At 40.3% G+C, this 18,249-nt stretch overlaps 1 protein-coding gene across 1 annotated transcript; it reads left to right on the top strand.

The window, feature by feature from the left end:
* Positions 1-214: 214 nt before the first annotated feature.
* On the top strand, positions 215-3,368 carry LOC148031822 (pentatricopeptide repeat-containing protein At2g03380, mitochondrial-like). The gene is made up of 2 exons (XM_087685500.1): positions 215-699; positions 780-3,368. Exons 1-2 carry the CDS (start codon positions 613-615, stop codon positions 3,177-3,179), a joined length of 2,487 nt encoding a protein of 828 aa, XP_087541626.1. The 5' UTR covers positions 215-612; the 3' UTR covers positions 3,180-3,368.
* The last annotated feature ends 14,881 nt before the right edge of the window (positions 3,369-18,249 follow it).

Genomic DNA, 18,249 nt, shown 5'->3' with positions numbered 1-18,249 from the left:
GCTTGGACATTGCATTTACAACATGAAAAGTCTGGGCTTCCCTCTTCGTTATAGTGTTTTAAAGAAAAGATGGTGCCATTTTTGGTGGTTTATTAGATACCCTCGGAAGGCCTCATACATGTAGAGCTTGAAATCCACTAGGACGTCCTCAAGGATCGAACCTCCCTTCTAATGAGATTAAATGTTTTAATTCATTGATATGCTCTCCAAGTTTCTTACTAATCCCACCTTTGACGACGGCAGACATATATAGATCTAGATCATTGATGGACTAAGGGCCATAATTATGGACAAAGCAGTTGTATATTTCATGTAATTGCAAGAAGACCCGCCTTCAGAAGCTCTTTAAGCTGGATGATTCTATGAAAGGTTTAATGCTTGCAGGCTGTATGCATCTTCATGCAAATAGAAGCAAAGCTCTTTTAATAAGCTCTATGCATCTTCATGCGAAACGAAGCAAGCTCTTTAATAAGCTAGCTGATCCCATGAAAGCTCAGACGCCTTTATGGCTCTGTGCATGTGCTATGCTGATGCTCCTGTGCCTGCACGTGCCTCCGCTCTTGTCCAGCAGATAGAGTTGAGCTATGTAGCAGGGACCTCCCTAATACGAGAATGGCATGCAGGGACCTGGACTTGTTATGGAAGGAGTACTTGTACTTCAGGGACCCTTCTCAATCCTGGGACTGTCAGGACTGCAAGGTAAAATTACTCCCCTCGCTCATTGTCGTACAATTCGCTTACATACAGTTTAATAAATCCAGCTTTTGCATCAATCACAGAGGGGCCTGAAGTCCCCCGGCTTTGGGCACAAGCAGACAATAGGGGTGGATGGGTGGAGATATCCACCCCGAGCTCGAGAGGAGTCGAGGAGAAGAAGCCTAGTGGAAGTGACAGATGGAGAGGTGCGCACTGCACGGCAGGCGCACCATGACTCCCGCATACTCGTGGAGGTGATAAAGGCTTGTGGCAGACAGAAGGACCTGCGCCGAGGCAGCCGGATGCATGCACATGTTCTCAACACAGGGTTGCTCAAAGAAGACATATATGTCGGCACTGCCCTTGTCCGTATGTATGCTAAGTGTGGTGCACTCACAAAAGCGCAAGAGGTGTTTGATAAGCTTCTGGCACGAGATGTAGTCTCTTGGACTGCATTAATCGCTGGGTATGTGGACCATGGATACGCTGATGAAGCTTTGAAATGTTTTGGGTGCATGCGCGATGAAGGCCATGCCCCAGATGCAACCACCTTTACTTGCATTTTGAAAGCTTGTGGTAGCATAGGAGCAACCGAGAAGGGCGAAGAGATACATGCTGAGGTCCACAGGTTGGGGCTAGCAGAAACTCATGACATTGTGCTTGGCACTGCATTGGTGAGCATGTATGCTAAGTGTGGTGCACTCACAAAAGCACAAGAAGTGTTCGACGAGCTTTCAATAAGAAATGTAGTCTCATGGAATGCCTTGATCTCTGGATATGCTGAGCACGGACATGCTGATGAAGCTTTGAAATGCTTGGGGAGGATGCTAGATGAGGGTGTCTCCCCAGATGCAGCCACCTTTATTTCCATTTTGAAAGCTTGTGGCAGCATAGGAGCAATTGAGAAGGGTGAAGAGATACATGCTGAGGTTTGCAGGATGGGGCTAATGGAAAACCATGATATTGTGCTAGGCACTGCATTGGTGAGCATGTATGCCAAATGTGGTGCACTTGCAAAAGCACAAGAAGTGTTCGATGAGCTTCCAGCACGGGATGTAATCGCTTGGAATGCCTTAATTTCTGGATATACCGAGCATGGACATGGCAATGAAGCTTTGAAATGCTTCGAACTCATGCGAGAAGAGGGTCTCTCCCCAAATATAATCACCTTTATTTCCATTTTGAAAGCTTGTGGCAGCATAGGAGCAACCAAGAAGGGTGAAGAGATACATGCTGAGGTCCACAGGCTGGAGCTAATGGAAACCCATGATATTCTGCTAGGCACTGCATTGGTGAGCATGTATGCTAAGTGTGGTGCGCTCGGAAAAGCGCAAGAAGTGTTCAATGAGCTTTCGATACCCAATCTAGTCTCTTGGAATGCTTTAATAGTTGGATATGCCGAGCAAGGACACGCTGATGAAGCTTTGAAATGCTTTGAGCGCATGCGACATGAAGGCCTATCCTCTGATGCTGTCACCTTTGCTTGCATTTTGAAAGCTTGCGGCAGCATAGGAGCGCTTGAGAAGGGCAAAGAGATACATGCCGAGGTCTGCAGGCTGGGGCTAATGGAAACTCATGATGTTGTGCTAGGCAATGCATTGGTGAGCATGTATGGTAAGTGTGGTGCGCTCGCACAAGCACAAGAAGTGTTTGATGAGCTTCCGACACCGAATGTAGTCTCTTGGACTGCATTAATAGTTGGATATGCTGAGCATGGATGGGCTGATGAAGCATTGAAATGCCTTGAGCGCATGCGACATGAGGGTCTGTCCCCAGATTCATTCACCTTTGCTTGCATTTTGAAGGCTTGTGGCAGCATAGGAGCAGCTGAGAAAGGTGAAGAGATACATGCCGAGGCTTGCCGCCTGGGTTTAATGGAGACTCATGACATTGTGTTGGGCAATGCATTGGTGACCATGTATGCTAAGTGTGGTGTGCTCGCAAAAGCGCAAGAAGTTTTTGACAAGCTTCCAGCTCGGGATGTAGTCTCTTGGACTGCACTAATGCTTGGATACGCCGAGCTTGGTAATGTGGAAAGTGTTGTCAACTCATTCTGGAAAATGTTAGCAGAGTGTGTAGAGCCAAACAGTGTTACATTCATTGTTTTGCTTACTGCTTGCAGTCATGCAGGGCTAGTGGAGGAGGGGCTGATGTACTTCGCTACTATGAGCACCGTGTATTGCATTGTCCCAACTGTAGAACACAGCACTTGCATGGTTGACCTTCTCAGCCGTGCAGGGCAATTTGACAAGGCAATAAACATAATCTTAAAGGAACCAATTTTAGAGATGTGGATGGTTATGTTGGGTGCTTGTAGAAAATGGGTAAATGTAGAGTTTGGGAGATGTGCCTTTGAATATGCAATACAGCTGGATGAAAAATGCACTGCAGCATATGTCTGCATGAGTAATATGTATGTAACTGCTGGCTTTCAGAAGGAAGCAGACAAGGTTGAATATTTGAGAAAGAGAAATGGAGCATGAAAGATATCAGGACGCTGTTGGTGGACTGATATGGATAGAAAGGTGCAGTCATTTACTGCAGGGTATAAGAGTCATCCCCAGAGCAAACATATCTATGCAAAGCTTAAAGATATAGGATAAGAATTGTTAGCAGAAGGGTATTCCCCACTATGCATTGGGTGTCACAAGACATATGAAATGACGGAATGGAAGATGTTCTTTGTGGTCATAGTGAGAAGTTGGCCATTGCATGCGGTCTTATAAATACAACCGCAGGTACACCTGTACGTGTTACAAAGAATATGCATGTTTGTGGTGACTGCCATTTATCTACTTCACTCATTTTGAAGATGGAGAAGTGCAAATTTCAGGCCAAATATGCAAAGTGCATCCACATTTTTGAGGATGGAAAGTGGATCTGTGAGGAATACTGGTGATTTCAGTGCCATTGTGGATCTCTCTCTTTACTTCAGTTTGCTACTTGCTAGACTACCGAGAATTGGCTTGGATGAGCATGTGGTGATATGATTTAGAACTCTTTATCTAAATTTTCTCTATTTTCTGCCTTTCTGCATTTCACTTTCAGAAACTCAGCACGCTCCACCATCAAGGCTTCATCCACTTGATGGGGTAAAAGAGAAAAGTTGCTGGAGTCCAGGAGCAGGATTCAACTGTACACAAGGATCAATAAAGATCTGAGATGAAGACAGAGAGATGGATCTTGACTACACGGGCGGTTGAGTTGGTCCATGACACCTACTCGACTTCAGCCAGCTTGAATCTGAAAGAGAACCTTAGCAGCACTACCTTTACAAGTTCAACAGCATGCAGCAAAATGCATCAAGAAGATGTGAATGAAGGAGCACAATTGGTTCTCTTTTGGGAGTGGTTTTGCCTGTAATTAGCATTGTACTGACATGGCATCATCAGAGGCTACTGAGAAACGTTTTAATTGGTGAGAAGTCTGGTTTATAGGGAATGGCTCAATTAAACCACCTGGTTGAAAGAGGCTTAGAAGCTCTGCATGTCACTAATGAGGGTTATGTTGTAACAATGGATGATATCAGGAGTTGGCGGTATTCATTTGGGATAAAAGGCATCTTTTGCCCCCTTTTTTGGGTTGGTTACAGGAACCTTTGTGTGGATAATTGTAATATGCTCCAGGTTCAAGGATTTGCTCACACAAGGTTTCAAAGCCCATGCTACTACAAGAAAATCATGTCACAAGCTTCAGTATTTTTTCAAAGTTGGGAATGACAATGATGAAGATATCTTGAAGCTAATCTCATAAAGGGGGACCCCTTTATGCCACACTTATTGAGGCTTTCTGAACTTTTGAAGTATGGAATGGCAGAACCATGGAAGGTGAATTGTCACTATATTACAACTTTTTGTTCCTTATATTTTAGCTTTTGATTTGCTTTGTGTTGTCACTAAGGTCAGGATATTTGGATCGTTGTACCCTTTTAGCTCCCTAGCTTGGGAGGATTTTGTGGATTGCTCGTGGCTTGTAAACGGATCAAGCTGGTACATGTTGGTAAACACCAACCTGACTAGGGTGAGCATGCATGTAGTAATAATATTGAAATAAGGTGATTTGAGTAAAAAATTAACCATGGTTAAGGGTTTTATCAACAGTAGACCATTGATTTGGCAAGAAGGGATTCATCTTGTATTACTAGATGGTGACTTGTAGGCATATATAGAAAGAAAAGTGGAAAGTGATGGGTGATGTCATGGAGCAGTTTTATGAGGGACCTACTTTTAGGGGTGTGTGGCTGTAGGTCAGCTTTGTACCTAGGGCCTTTTTGTTCATTTTAACCTAGATGGTTTGTTAGAGAGCTTCTCTCCCACCAAATCCTTTGATGTGTTCGATACATTGCTAGGGTTTCTTCCTATTCATTCCAGGTTGCTTTTACTCATGGACAATGGGTATGAGAGCTTGCTTTTTATTCTTAGTGCATGAGCATTGGTATATGTTTGTGCATATTGCTATTTTTGGATACTTTGCAAAAATGTGGCTAAATTTTAAGGATCATAGTGTAGTTTTAAAAGCATTTGTATCATATCAGTCTACTGTGGAGTGACTTGACAAATTTGGGGGTGGTTGTGTCATTTTGAGGTTCTTGCTGGTTTATCATCATGCACTATGGGTGTTTCTTGAATCAAGAATTTGCTCTTGTAAGCTTGTTGCAAATTATTGTGTGCTGATCAAAGCTTGGTTCTGTTGATCAAAATTAGTGGTTTTGTATCTAAGTTTGGGCAATCGTGGTGTAATTATTGTACATTTGGCTCAAAGAATAGTTCAACACCTTGGCTTCATCATTCAAAGGAGTCCAATAGTTGTAAAGAAGCTAATTTCCATAACAAACTATAAAATTGGAAATACAAGAAAATAGACTAAAGTGCTAAGAAACCATAGCCAAGGTGGCTGGGTTGAAATCATGTTACCATTAATGGTTGAGAATCAGTTGATGAGAGGCTGCAGCATGGTATGCATCCCAATGCTATGGTGGCCAAGAGTATGCATCCTTTAGATGGTGGGAGGTTGAGACCTCAAACATGAAATGTTAGAAATGACAAAAAGATCATTGGCAAGTTATAACTTAGCCTTTTATACATAACCCTAGTAGGCTAAATATAGGCTAAGGCAATAATATAGTTTTACTCTGTTACAAGCCATCTCGGCAAAACTGAATTTGGGACAGGATACAAGGATGAATATAAGGATAGCTTGAAATAGATGAAATCATGTTGAAATAAAACTCCATGTTGAAGAAGAACAAATAAGTCGATGTAAGGGAAATAAACTGTTGTAGGTTGTTCAAAATAAATTGCAGTACAAAATTGACCATACCTTGAAGTAGGTGTCCAATGTCCATGTGCAAGCTATAGAAATGTAGAGGATAGTATGTAGTATCTAGCCATGCCATCAATATTGAATTTTGATGAAGATAAAGCAATTAATTTCAGCACATAAATTTATTGCAGCAAGTTGGTTACTACTCAATGAGTGAATTATCCTCTTGAAAAAGCCATGGAAATTTTTTCAAATATGAAGCATGCTACCAAGAAAACTCTTCCACTTTATAAGATACTCCACAAAAACTTGGTTCCTTAGAACCTTCTCCTGCTTACCAACAATCTTTTTAGGTTCATAAACAATCAAACCATCTTCATCAAAGGGAGATAATTCTTCAAGAACTTGGATTTTAGGGCCAACATACTTCTTGAGTTGAGATACATGAAAGACATTGTGGATATGTGTAGTTGAAGGTAAATCAAGTTGATAGGTAAGATCCCCAACTCGCTTAATTATTTGGTATGGACCATAATATCTATGAGCAAGTTTATTATGTTTTCCCTTAAGAGAATCATAACGGGATTTTGGAATCTTCAAGAAAATCCATTCACCTTTGTCAAACTAAACATGTATTCTTTTCTCATCCGCATAAGCTTTCATTGCCTCTTAAGCTTTTCTAATATTATCCTTGCATTACTTCATAAGAGCCTCCATCTTCTTCAAACTATTCACGAGCATTAGGATTCACATCATTATGAAACAATGTCAAAGGTACTTGAACCTTGTAGCCATATAATGCTTCAAAAGAAGACATTTCAATACTCATGTGATAAGTATTATTGTAACAAAACTTCACAAGATGAAGCCAATGGTCCCATGCATTGTGTATCATGGCAAAAATGACGCAAGTAAACCTCTAGCCATTTGCTGACCCTTTCAGTTTGCTCGTCTGTTTATGGATGATAAGCTGTAGTAGGAGTCAAAATAGTCTCCATAGAAGAGAACAAACTCCTCCAAAAGTTGCCCATAAATTTAGTGTCATGATCAGACATAATCTTCATTGGCATTCCATAAAGCTTAAAGATACATTCCATAAATTGATTAGCCACTTGCTTTGCTGTAAATTGAGCCTTGGTTGGGATGAAATGGGCTGATTTAGTCAATTGGTTTACCACCATCTAAATGTTATTCCACCCGTGTTTTGTTATAGGCAATCCCATTATGAGATCTAGGCTAATATCAGTCCAGTTCCCATGAGGAATAGATAGTGGTTGAAGCAAATCACCAGGTAGAAGCGTGGAATCCTTATTTTGTTGACACGGAAGACATCCCATGATATAGTCTTTAACATCTCTCTCTAAATACCCTTTCAATAAAAGCTCTTATGGATATTATTAAATGTTTTGAACAAACCATGATGTCCCACTAAAGGTAAAGAGTGCATCTCTCACAAAATGCAGTTTTTGAAAGATGATTGAGAAGTCACGAAGACTCGTCCTTGATACCATAAAAGACCATTATGCCACTTATAATTTGGATACTCTTCTCCTTTTCCTTGCTACAATTCCTTCATTATTTTGGATACTTGCTCATCAAGTAAATACTCTTCTTGAATGTTATGGATCCAATTCTTATGCATAATTGAAATTGTAGAAATATAACATGTCCACATTCTTGATAAGGCATCTGCTACCACCTTATTTTCTCCAACCATATAGGATATCTTAAAGTCATATTCTTGAAGAGTAGCTAACCATCTTCGTTGCTTAGGAGACAAATTTGGTTGTGAAAGGAAGTATTTTAGCGTAGGATGATCTCTTTTGATCTTGAAACGGTTGCCATAGATATAATGATGCCATTTTTTAATAGCATGCAATATTGCCAACATCTCTTGCTCATAAACATGTAATTGATGCTCCTTTTCATCAAGATTTTGGCTTTCATAAGTTGTGACTCCATGATCTTGACACAAAATAGTCCCAACTCCTCTTCCACTAGCATCTACACATATGATAAACTCCTTAGAGAAATCCAAGCATACAAGGATAGATCGTGAAATAAAAAGAGACTTCAGCTCATTGAAACTTTTATTAGTTATGGAATCCCAAAAGAAAACCTCTTTTTTAAGCCTATCCATCAATGGAGCTGCCACATGAGCATAATTCTTGATGAACCTCATATAGAAAGACGATAATCCAAGGAAACCTCTCAAAGAAGTCACATTACTAGGAGTAGGCCATTCTTTAGTATATTTCACCTTGTTGGGATTCACTCTAATGCCTTGCTCTCCCACAATATAGCCTAAATATTCCACTTTATTTTCTATGAATGAACACTTTGTCATCTTGGTAAAGTGTATGTCTTGTTAATGTGTTAAAGACCTCTTGTACATGCTTCAAATGCTCATCTTTGGATTTGCTATAGATAATGATATCATCAAAGAAAACAAGGATTGTTTTGAACAAGAAGGACTGCATTATTTTATTCATGAGGGCTTGAAAAGTAGTGGACGCATTGGAAAGCCCAAATGGCATAACCAAGAAGTTGTATAACCCCCTTTCAGTCCTAAAGGCTATTTTGAACTCATCTCCTTCCTTCATTCAAATTTGATGATAACCCGAACGAAGATATATTTTGATAAAGACATTTGCATCTTTAAGTTCATCCAAAAGATGATCAATTTGGGGAATATGATACCTATTCTTGACCATTGACTTGTTCAAATCCCTATACTCAATGCACATGTGAAATGATCCATCCTTTTTCTTGACTAAGAGTACGGGAGAGACAAACAGTGTAATTGACTTGGTTAAATTAAATCCATTTGTAGCAATTCTTCAACTTGTCACTCCACCTCTTCCCTCTCAAACTTGGACAAGCAATAGGGATGTTTATTGATGGGTTTTGTGTTGGGCAACAAGTCAATAGGATGGTCAACCTCTCGCTTTAGAGGCAAAGATGATGGTGACTAAAACAAATCCTTGTATTCCTCCAATAGCTCTTCCAATCTTGGATCCCTTTTCTTTAGAGAAGAAGATGGTTGATTTGGTGGCTGCTCTTCATCTACTTTTGCAAGCAAAAGAGTGAAGATGCATGACTTGGCATTAATTTCCTTTCGCTATTTCTTCATGGAGATGAGTTCTATATGTTTGTGGTATATGTCTTTCAATTCAATGTGTTGCACTTGCCAATTAAATTCCATTTGCATTTGTTTCAAATCTAAAGTAAATTTACCAAGGGTTTTTAGCTAATTACAATCGATAACAACATCAATAGGCCCCATATCCAAAGAGATCAAGTCCACCCGTATTGTGCAAGAGGGTGATAGTTCAATTGGAGTACATGGACACACTTCTTTACTAGACTCATATGCACCATTGGCAACTTGTATCCACAAGGATGATTCCATGTCAATGGATAGCAACTTCAGCCCGCTCAAAGATTTAGTATTGACGAAGCTATGAGTGATGCTCGTATCTACTAGTATATGTGCAACCTTACCATTAATAATACCTTTGAGTCCAAGTGTACTTTTCCCTTTGTATCCCATCCATGCATCATGTGAAATGGCACACAAGGAATAATAAGAATCATTGGTGCCACCTGGATCAAATGAAAACTCGTCCATAGGATCATAGAATCTTTCATTAGTGGCATCCTTTTCTTCATGAATTTCTTTCACCATTGGATAAGCATCAACGTGTAGTAAATTGCCCTCTTGTTCCTCTTCTTCTTCAACTTTCACATCTTGAGTGATTACCATATTGATTTTAGAACTCTTGGCTTTGCACATCAGCTTATGGTCTTGGGACCACTTCTCCCCACATTTGAAACATAATCCTCTAGCATGCATTTCCCTAAGCTTATTGTCAGGAAAGAAGTTGATGTTAGAATATTTTTGAGACAATTTAGAAGCACTTTCAGCCCTTGGAAAATTGCCTCTTGTCTCGGTCACATTTATGAAAATTTGCACTTACTTCTGTGTATAATTTTCACCTTGTTTAAAGGCATAAACAGTAGGGAAACTTGACATTTGGTTGTTATAACTATTATGATTGTTATAACCTCTATTTTCTTGCTTAAAAGTGTCTCGTGATGGGCTGAGAACTTGCCCATATTTTGTAGGTTGATTGGAAAAGTTATTGCCAAAACTTCTTTCTTGGAAATTTCATGCATCTCTTATACTTCAAAGAATATATTTCAGCTAATTGTATGGCCTCATGCAAGGTTTTTGGTTGTTGAGCTCCCACCTTCGATGATAGGACAGGATTAGGATCAAAAATATATTTAGTCAGCTTAGCAAAATCTGAAATGCCTTCAACATACATAGAGAGATTTAAGTAGGTGTTTGAGTAGTCTCTAACGGACATCCCTCTTTGAGCACATGCATACCATCTTCTTTGAAGCCTTTCTTTTTTCAAAGGAGAAATAAAAACATCAATCATTGCTTGCTTGAACTCCTCCCAAGTGAGAAATTCTTGCTCAATATTGCGTATGTATTGCCACCAAGTATGGGCATAACCTTCAAGATGAAGAGTAGCAAAATAAATCTTGGCTTTTTCACTTCAATGATAAAGGGTGAAGTACAATTTAAGCTTATTAATCCATTCCTCCTATTGCGAAGGTGAAGCGTTATCCCTTTTGAAATTAGTGATGTTGATATTTTCCTGATACTTCTTTTCATTGTAAGATGGTTGTCCATAAGAATGTTGCTTTTATGAATCTTTTTTCCAAGAGTGTTGCCTAAAAGTAGGTTGCCCAAAACCATGAGATGAGGATTGACCGTTTGAAATTTACTCTTTATTTGAGAGATCATGGACTAATCTTCTCCCATCATTCCTTCCACCTTCATGAACTTGATTGTCAATTGCATTTTCTTTTTGCACATTAGAGGGATGATGGTAAAAAGACTTGTAGAAGGGGTCGCATTTGTGATAATCATCATCCCATTGATTGCTATCTTGTTCCCCTTCATGTCTAAGACCATCTTTTGGGCTGTTGAACTGAGGCCTTGTGGTATGATTGCCATGAATTTGTGAAGAGTGGTAGTTACCCCTCACCTTTGACAGTTCACCTCTTTCAAAAGTATGTATAACAGACTGAGAACTTTCTTTGTTTGGATGTGATAAATTGTTAACAAGAGGGATTGTATGTGGGTCTTCAATAGGTTGAGGTTCCCTTTGTTTCTTACTACCAATTTCTCTTATGGTTGAAATGAGTTCTTGAAATAAAGATTTGTTGCTTTGCTACAGATCATTGGTACCCTTATTTACTTGTGCCATGCCTTGAAATAAACCTTGATTCATATATATTAAGCCTTCATTCAATGTCTTCAAATCCTTGGAAATACCATCATTCATATGTCCTAGCTCTTTAGACAGTAACACGTAATCATTCATTGCATGTACTTTATGTGTATCCTCCATTTCTTGGTGTGTGCTATTAGCAACCCCAATGCTTAAGTCTTCATCTATTTGCTCAAAATTATTGGCTTCAATTGTATAATTTTGATACCTTTGAAATTTTTTGACACCCTCATTGATTGGTTCTATAATAGGGTCTTTTTCCTTATTCTTGGCCATTAGAAACAATGCTACAGTAGTAAACTGTTTGTCAATAAATCCCTTGTTTCTCTTAGAATATAGCTCCAATCCCGATTCTTAATATCTCAATAGAAAGCTAAAAAAAAAAATTCAACTTGGGTTGAAGACTTTGGGTGAAACAATGATAAATAGTGTCACCCTAGATGCTGTCTGGGTGCCATCTCATTCTATCTATTGTCAATAAATTAGCAATAACTTGAGATCCCGATATTGGATCGACAAACTTTTTGATTCAAATCAAAGCTTAGGATCCCTCTTCATAATGAGCTATTAGGTTCTCAATATGGATCAATAAATTTTTTTATGTAGTTAGATCTTCAGTGTTGAATAGAGTTTCGTGCACCCTGTCCACAACCTGTAAGTGCCTTGTTTGACCTTGTGGGAGTTCTCTATGTGAGAATAACCCTTGTAGACCCCTGTAGCAACATAGAGAGGGTTATGGAATACCTGTAGGGATCAAGAAAGACCTATGAAATGATAGGTACATGCTATATAAACTTGTGAAACTGTGATCACCTATAGGTATCTAGAGAACATAAGATGTCTTGCATCTCTTCCAATATTATTCCTATGGAACTTCAACCACTTATAGCTCTCTGAATAGGGCTGATCATTGTTGGTGTACTACTATCAAGATCTATCAATGGGCATGTACTTGCACCTAAAATTGAAAATTGCATGGGCTCCGAGACTCGAGGGGTGGTGTGTAAAGTTTCTCCTCAAGCCGCGTTGTGCACATCTTCAAGATCATAATCAGGAAGGGAGGGTCAACTCACTATTGTCTTCAAAACTCGCCTAGTATTCACTTTTTCCTCATGGGAATCAACATTGCAAGTACATTCTAATGGCTAATTAAACAGGGATGCTATGCATTGACTGAAAAAATTCTTTGGATTCTTCAATGAAATGCAAATGGGTATTAGGAAATGACTGAATTGAAAGGGCTAAGGATAGGGCATTACCCTTTTGCAATTACTCACTACTTTTGAAAAAATCCCATTTAGCATTTTCATCATTATTTCAGTTCTATAACATCCATGTTCAATCATCCAATCAAATTCCAAGCTAGGTAGGCAATGCATAAAGCTATGCAATCAATTTGGCATCAATTTATGAATGGGTAGAAAAGGAAAATCATAAAGAAATCACAATCAGTCCTTGGTTGAATTCTACCTTCTCTTCAATGGTGATTTCAGAGAATTTATTGCACTTAATCTCTCTTTATCAACAATAGGAGTGGTTCAACAATAGGATGAAAAGAGAGATTCATCTGAAAGCAATAGGATTACCTCTTATTGTTGATGAAGAGTAGTAGATGAACCACAACCAATCAATTCTCAACACAACCTATTATCAATGGATCAAGATTGAAGAACATAAGGCAAGCTTCAAGAAAGAATTTGTCCCATGATAATTGCTTCCATGTAACTTCAGCTCCCAATCATAAAGATTGCTCCAATAAATCAAGAGAATCCCATACTTGAGTAGAAGTCCACAATGATTTGTTGGAGAAGGTTCTTTGAGGCTCGAAGAATCCAAATTCTTGATAGAATCAAGAATTTTCATACATTTTCATGTTCAAGAGGATGAAAATGTCATCAATCTTGATGAAATGCTTGAATGTAAGCCAATCCTTGAGAGAGTAGCTTCAATCTAACCCTCCCCAGGTTGTAGATAACAAAAGCCCCGTGATTTGAAGCTTCAATGAAGCAAAATTTGATGAAAGTTAATGGCTTCCTTGTTTTGCCCCAATTTGAAATGGCGAAAATGCTTCCAATCTTGCTTTAAAGTTTTAATGTATGCCCCAATGTCAGTTGTAAATGCTTTCCTTTCACTTCTTGAAGCTAAAAGGCACCAAGATTGACTCAAATATTCAAGAAATCTTTGAAATTTTCATGTTGTCCAAGTTCTACCATAGATAGGGTTATAATGAGATCTAAAAAACTCAAGAATAGTGAAAGATCAAGTAAGAGATTGCAAAAGATGACATATCAGCGTGACAGTAGGGTTTGCGGGGAGGAACACAGAGTGAACTCGGAAAACATGGAGAAGAGAAGAGAAGAGAGAAGAAACTCTAATGAATTGAATGATGAACTTTTGAATCATGGAGTGAATGTGATACAAGGGAACAAGGGTGCCGTAGCACAAGGAAGATGATGAAGACAACCACGAACCACAAACCGCAATGTCCTCCTAAAGGGGTGTGAAGGTAGTGGAGAGGCTGGAGAGAAGAGACGACGGACTGAATGAATCAGTCCTAAGAAATGAATGAGAGAGTGGCCTATAAATAGGCACAGTCAGTCTAGGATGGCGCCCCTTTTTGGGGCTGCAAACCCTAAATGCAAAATGCAGAAACGCAAAAACACAAACTGCAGGTGAAGGGTGAAGGGTTTCTCAACACCCCCTCTTAGGCCCAAAAAGGGGAACAAGAGAAGAGTGAGGTGGAGATGGAATGCTATATGTTGAAAAATGCTCATGCAGCAACAAGTGCCACTTGGACAGTGTCCCTCGTGGGAAAATTGTTCACTTGCCCAAGCACCCTAGTACAAAGATGATGAAAACATGCAATGCATAGGAGGAATGTCAGACTTTGTGTGGTGCCGAGAACCATAAGGATATGCCCGTACTTGATCTCGGGAGTGGCTCCATGTTGACCAAGTGACCAAGGCAAGAAGAGAAGAGGAGGAAGAAGATGTAGAGGTTCCTAAGATTCTAGATTTCCATCGGAAAGGGAACCTGTAGTAAAGAACAATAGACAAAGTGAACTGGAGAACTCGAAACTCAACCTTCGGAGAGAAGCTACTAGCTTTGTGCATCCATGCTGGAAGGAATATGAAGGCCTCGTCACCAAGTCATGGTTGAACCTCTGAGGTCCCGATCTAGGTGGTACTTGAGATCCTGGGTATCAGTAGTAGCAGAGATGACTAGTCGAAGACAGACACCCTAAGAAAGTAGAGGTTGGGTGATGAACTACATGTGGAGTAGGTTTCCTCTCTGAGGAGGGAGTGGAGGGGCCCCCACTGAAGTCGAAGAAGAAGTAGATGCCCCCTTTGAGGGCAAATAAATAACATCCCCCCCTGAAGTAGATAGGGAATCCAAAAACTCGTGGATCACGAACTCTGAAATGTCTAATTACAAAGGAAGTACCACCGGTCATGCCGAAGAAGGTATTTGGGGTGCCAAAGAGATCCCAGGGGTAGCCTCTTGAACCTGAGTAGTCAAGGGTGGGGAAGGGTGAGGCTCAGAATGAGCAAGAGGTGGGCAACAGTCGCTGTCTCTCAGGGGAGCATACTAGGTAGCCGAAGAAGAGGAAGGAGTAGAGCAACCACTGTATCTTGAAGGAGAGGACTGATGAGGAGACGGTATAAAAAAATCACTGTCTCTTGATGGAGCGGATTGTAGATCCGTAGGTCATGGAAGCCACTATACTTGAAAATAAGTGGGAGAAGACTGCCACTGGCATTGTGACAATCTCTAGGAGGTCGTAGCACCAATCAATCCTCCATGTGCTCGAAAGGACTTAGTGCGCATCAGATGCATCTTATTTCCTTGACCATAGTACTATGATAGCCGATGCAGTACAATCTATGTGGCCCAAAAAGGAGAGGTGGCACAAGGAGTGCCTGGGGGAAGACACATGTACTTTGAGGGGTTGGGGAGCAAAGGTCGAAGTTGGCAAGCATTGGTGGTGTGTCTGTGATGCCACAATAGAAGCACCCAGTAGTTTGGTCATCTATTGGTAAAGAAGCCATGGATACCAGTGTGCCTTGCTAAAGAAGGAAGAGATCAGCCACCATGAACCACGAACCGCAATGTCTGCCTCAAGGGGTGTGAGGGCAGTGTGCCTCAAGGGGTGGGAGGGTAGTGGAAGGGCTAGAAGTGAGCTGCCAATGGGAGGAGGATGCGACCCTTTAGTAAGAGGTTGCAACGAGTAGAAAAACGCAGGTGAGGAGAGAGAAAGACTAAAAATATAGGTTACAGGAGAGAGAAAGACTAAAAACGCAAGAAAAAATAGTAGCAACAGTCAATATGCTGAAATCAGCTCCGAATAGTGTGTGGTAGGTTGGAAATAAGTGCCGGACTGTTGTAGACAGCAATGGCCAGCTTGGACCGTGATGTTCTCCGTGTTTGGGGTGTGGGTAGCAATCTGAAATACTTGAAATCTACAAAAATGAGATTATTTTCTAAATGGAGAGTGATTAGAAACAGTCGCTTTGCTGTAAACAGTTGCAAATTGTGGGTGGAAGGCTAGAAACAAGCACCTGATTGTAGATGATAGCAAGGGACATCTAAGACTACGATGTCCTCTACGAAAGGGGTGTGCACAACAAGTTGAATTACCTGAAATCTATAAAAATGAGATTATTTTTTGAACGGAGAGTGATTAGCAACAGTTGCTCTGCTGTAAACAACTGCAAACTATGGGTGGAAGGCTAGAAACATGTGTGTGACTGTAGATGATAGCAAGGGACAACTGAGACTGCGATGTCCTCTGCGAAGAAAGGGGTGTGGGCGGCAAGCTGAAAACACTAGAAAACTACAAAATTGAGATTTTGATGTAGTAGTAGAAGAAGAGAAGTGGATGCCGAACCCGACACTAGTCTTTGCCGTCACTGGAGTGAATGATCTTTGCCGTTGTTTTAGCAGATCCAGCTTTGATACCATGCCAAAAGATGACGTACTAGCGAGATAGTAGGGTTTGCGAGGAGGAACACGGGGTGAAATCGGCAAACATGGAGAAGAGAAGAGAAGAGAGAAGAAACTTTGATGACTGGAATAATGAAGTTCTGAATCTTGGAGTGAATGTGATACAAGGGAACAAGGGTGCCGTAGCACAAGGAAGATGATGAAGAATCCATGAACCACAAACTGCAATGTCCTCCTGAAGGGGTGTGAGGGTAGCGGAGAGGCTAAAGAGAAGAGGTGATGGAATGAATGAATTAGCTGTAAGGAATGAATGAGAGAGTGGCCTATAGATAGGCACAATTAGTCTAGGATGGTGCCCCTTTTTGGGGCTCCAAACCCTACACACAAACCCTGAATGAGAGAGTGGCCTATAGATAGGCACAATTAATCTAGGATGGTGCCCCTTTTTGGGGCTCCAAACCCTACACGCAAACCCTGAACGCAAAACACAGAAATGCAAAAATGCAAAGTGCAAGTGAAGGGTTTCTCAACAAGAGATGGTTAATACTCCATGTCCGGGCTGCATTTGATCAAGTAAATGAGGGCATAGCTTGAAGAATATGAAGTCATGGACTAATTTAGGATGACAAGAGTATGTTGAAAACTGGTGCAAATAATCTCGGAACCTCCTCTTGCATCACGTGGTGAAGTTGGGCTAAAGATGAAACATATAGGTATTGTATAGGTTGCTCAAAACCTCAGCAATCATCCTCTGTAGGTTACATGAAGAGTAATGGCCATGGAAAGAGGTACGAGAAGAGATATCCATGAAAGCTCTCACAAGGAAGCTTGGAAAGAGGAAAAAGAAGCTTGCTTAAAAAAGTAACCACAGTTTAAGTCTTGCAAAACCTATTTAGAGTCAAGTTAAGTCCAAGAACCTTCAATATGGCCCCAAATTGACCATGAGCCACTAAAATGACCTTGAACCTGCCATTATTCCTTCAAACCTTATTCAAGATCCTCAAATTTAGTCCCCACTTGCTGCAAAGAATCTGAACTATCACGGTTAAGCTGTGTCAATCCTTGTGACTAATTCTTGTCCTCCAATTACCCTGTGTCTAGTCTTGTAACGAGATCCACCATGAAAATGGGCTTACCATTGGATCAAAGATTTGCTCTGATACCAATGTAAAGAAGCTAATTCCCATAGCAAACTATAAAACTGGAAATATAAGAAAATAGACTAAATTGCCAAGAAACCATAGCCAAGGTGGCTAGGCTGAAATCATGTTACCATTAATGGTTGAGATTTAGTTGATGAGAGGTTGATGGTATGTACCCCAATGTTATGGTTGCCAAGAGTATGCACCCTCTTAGATGGTGGGAGATTGAGACCTCAAACATGAAATGTTAGAAATGGCAAAAAGATCCTTGGCAAGTTACAACTTAGCTTTTTATACTTAACCTTAATAGCCTAAATATTGGCTAAGGTATCAATGCATTTTTACTCTATTCTAGTAGTGAGGAGCACCAAAGACTTTCTACAACATCTATAAGCCAGGTGAAGTCATTTCATGAGCATGCAGTAGATCAGAGGTACAAAAGTCTCTTACTAGTGGACTTTGCAATAAAATGACATTTGTAGAGTAGTCCCTTAACCAAGGAATGGCATAGAAATTCTAGCTTCACCTCTACTACCAAATAGAAATGTCGAAGTGCCATCAAGAGAGGTTTGAGTAACCATTTTCTTTAGCTCTACTCCCTACGGCACATCTATTGTGTTGACTTTGAATCCATACAAAGAATCTCAAAGAGTTAGAGAAGCTTCTGTGCACCAAGAAGCTTTTGTAGACCAGAGCTTTGGATATCACCACAATAACTTTCATCTACAACTAAAGATGCAGAGACAAAAGAAGGCTAATAATATTATGATTAGTCTGATGTTGTCAATGTCAACTTAGGCTCTGTGGTAAATGGGATAGTATCATGGCACACTCCTTCAATTTCACTACTGTTGTTGGTGTTACTGCAACACTTGAACCAAAAAATCATGTCAATT

The sequence above is a fragment of the Lygodium microphyllum genome, chromosome 9 (assembly GCF_053477565.2).
Source record: "Lygodium microphyllum isolate KBCC chromosome 9, Lygodium_microphyllum_v1.1.10, whole genome shotgun sequence".
NCBI lineage: Eukaryota > Viridiplantae > Streptophyta > Polypodiopsida > Schizaeales > Lygodiaceae > Lygodium > Lygodium microphyllum.
The sequence above is the reverse complement of the archived record's forward strand: the minus strand, read 5'-3'. Positions and strand labels throughout refer to the sequence as shown.

What these genes read in the sequence shown, in the direction of transcription:
- LOC148031822 (XM_087685500.1), top strand. Translation starts at nt 613, where the DNA reads ATGGCATGCAGGGACCTGGACTTGTTATGGAAGGAGTACTTGTACTTC. An exon ending in GGGACTGTCAGGACTGCAAG is followed by an intron (nt 700 to 779) that starts GTAAAATTACTC and finishes CATCAATCACAG; the next exon opens with AGGGGCCTGAAGTCCCCCGG.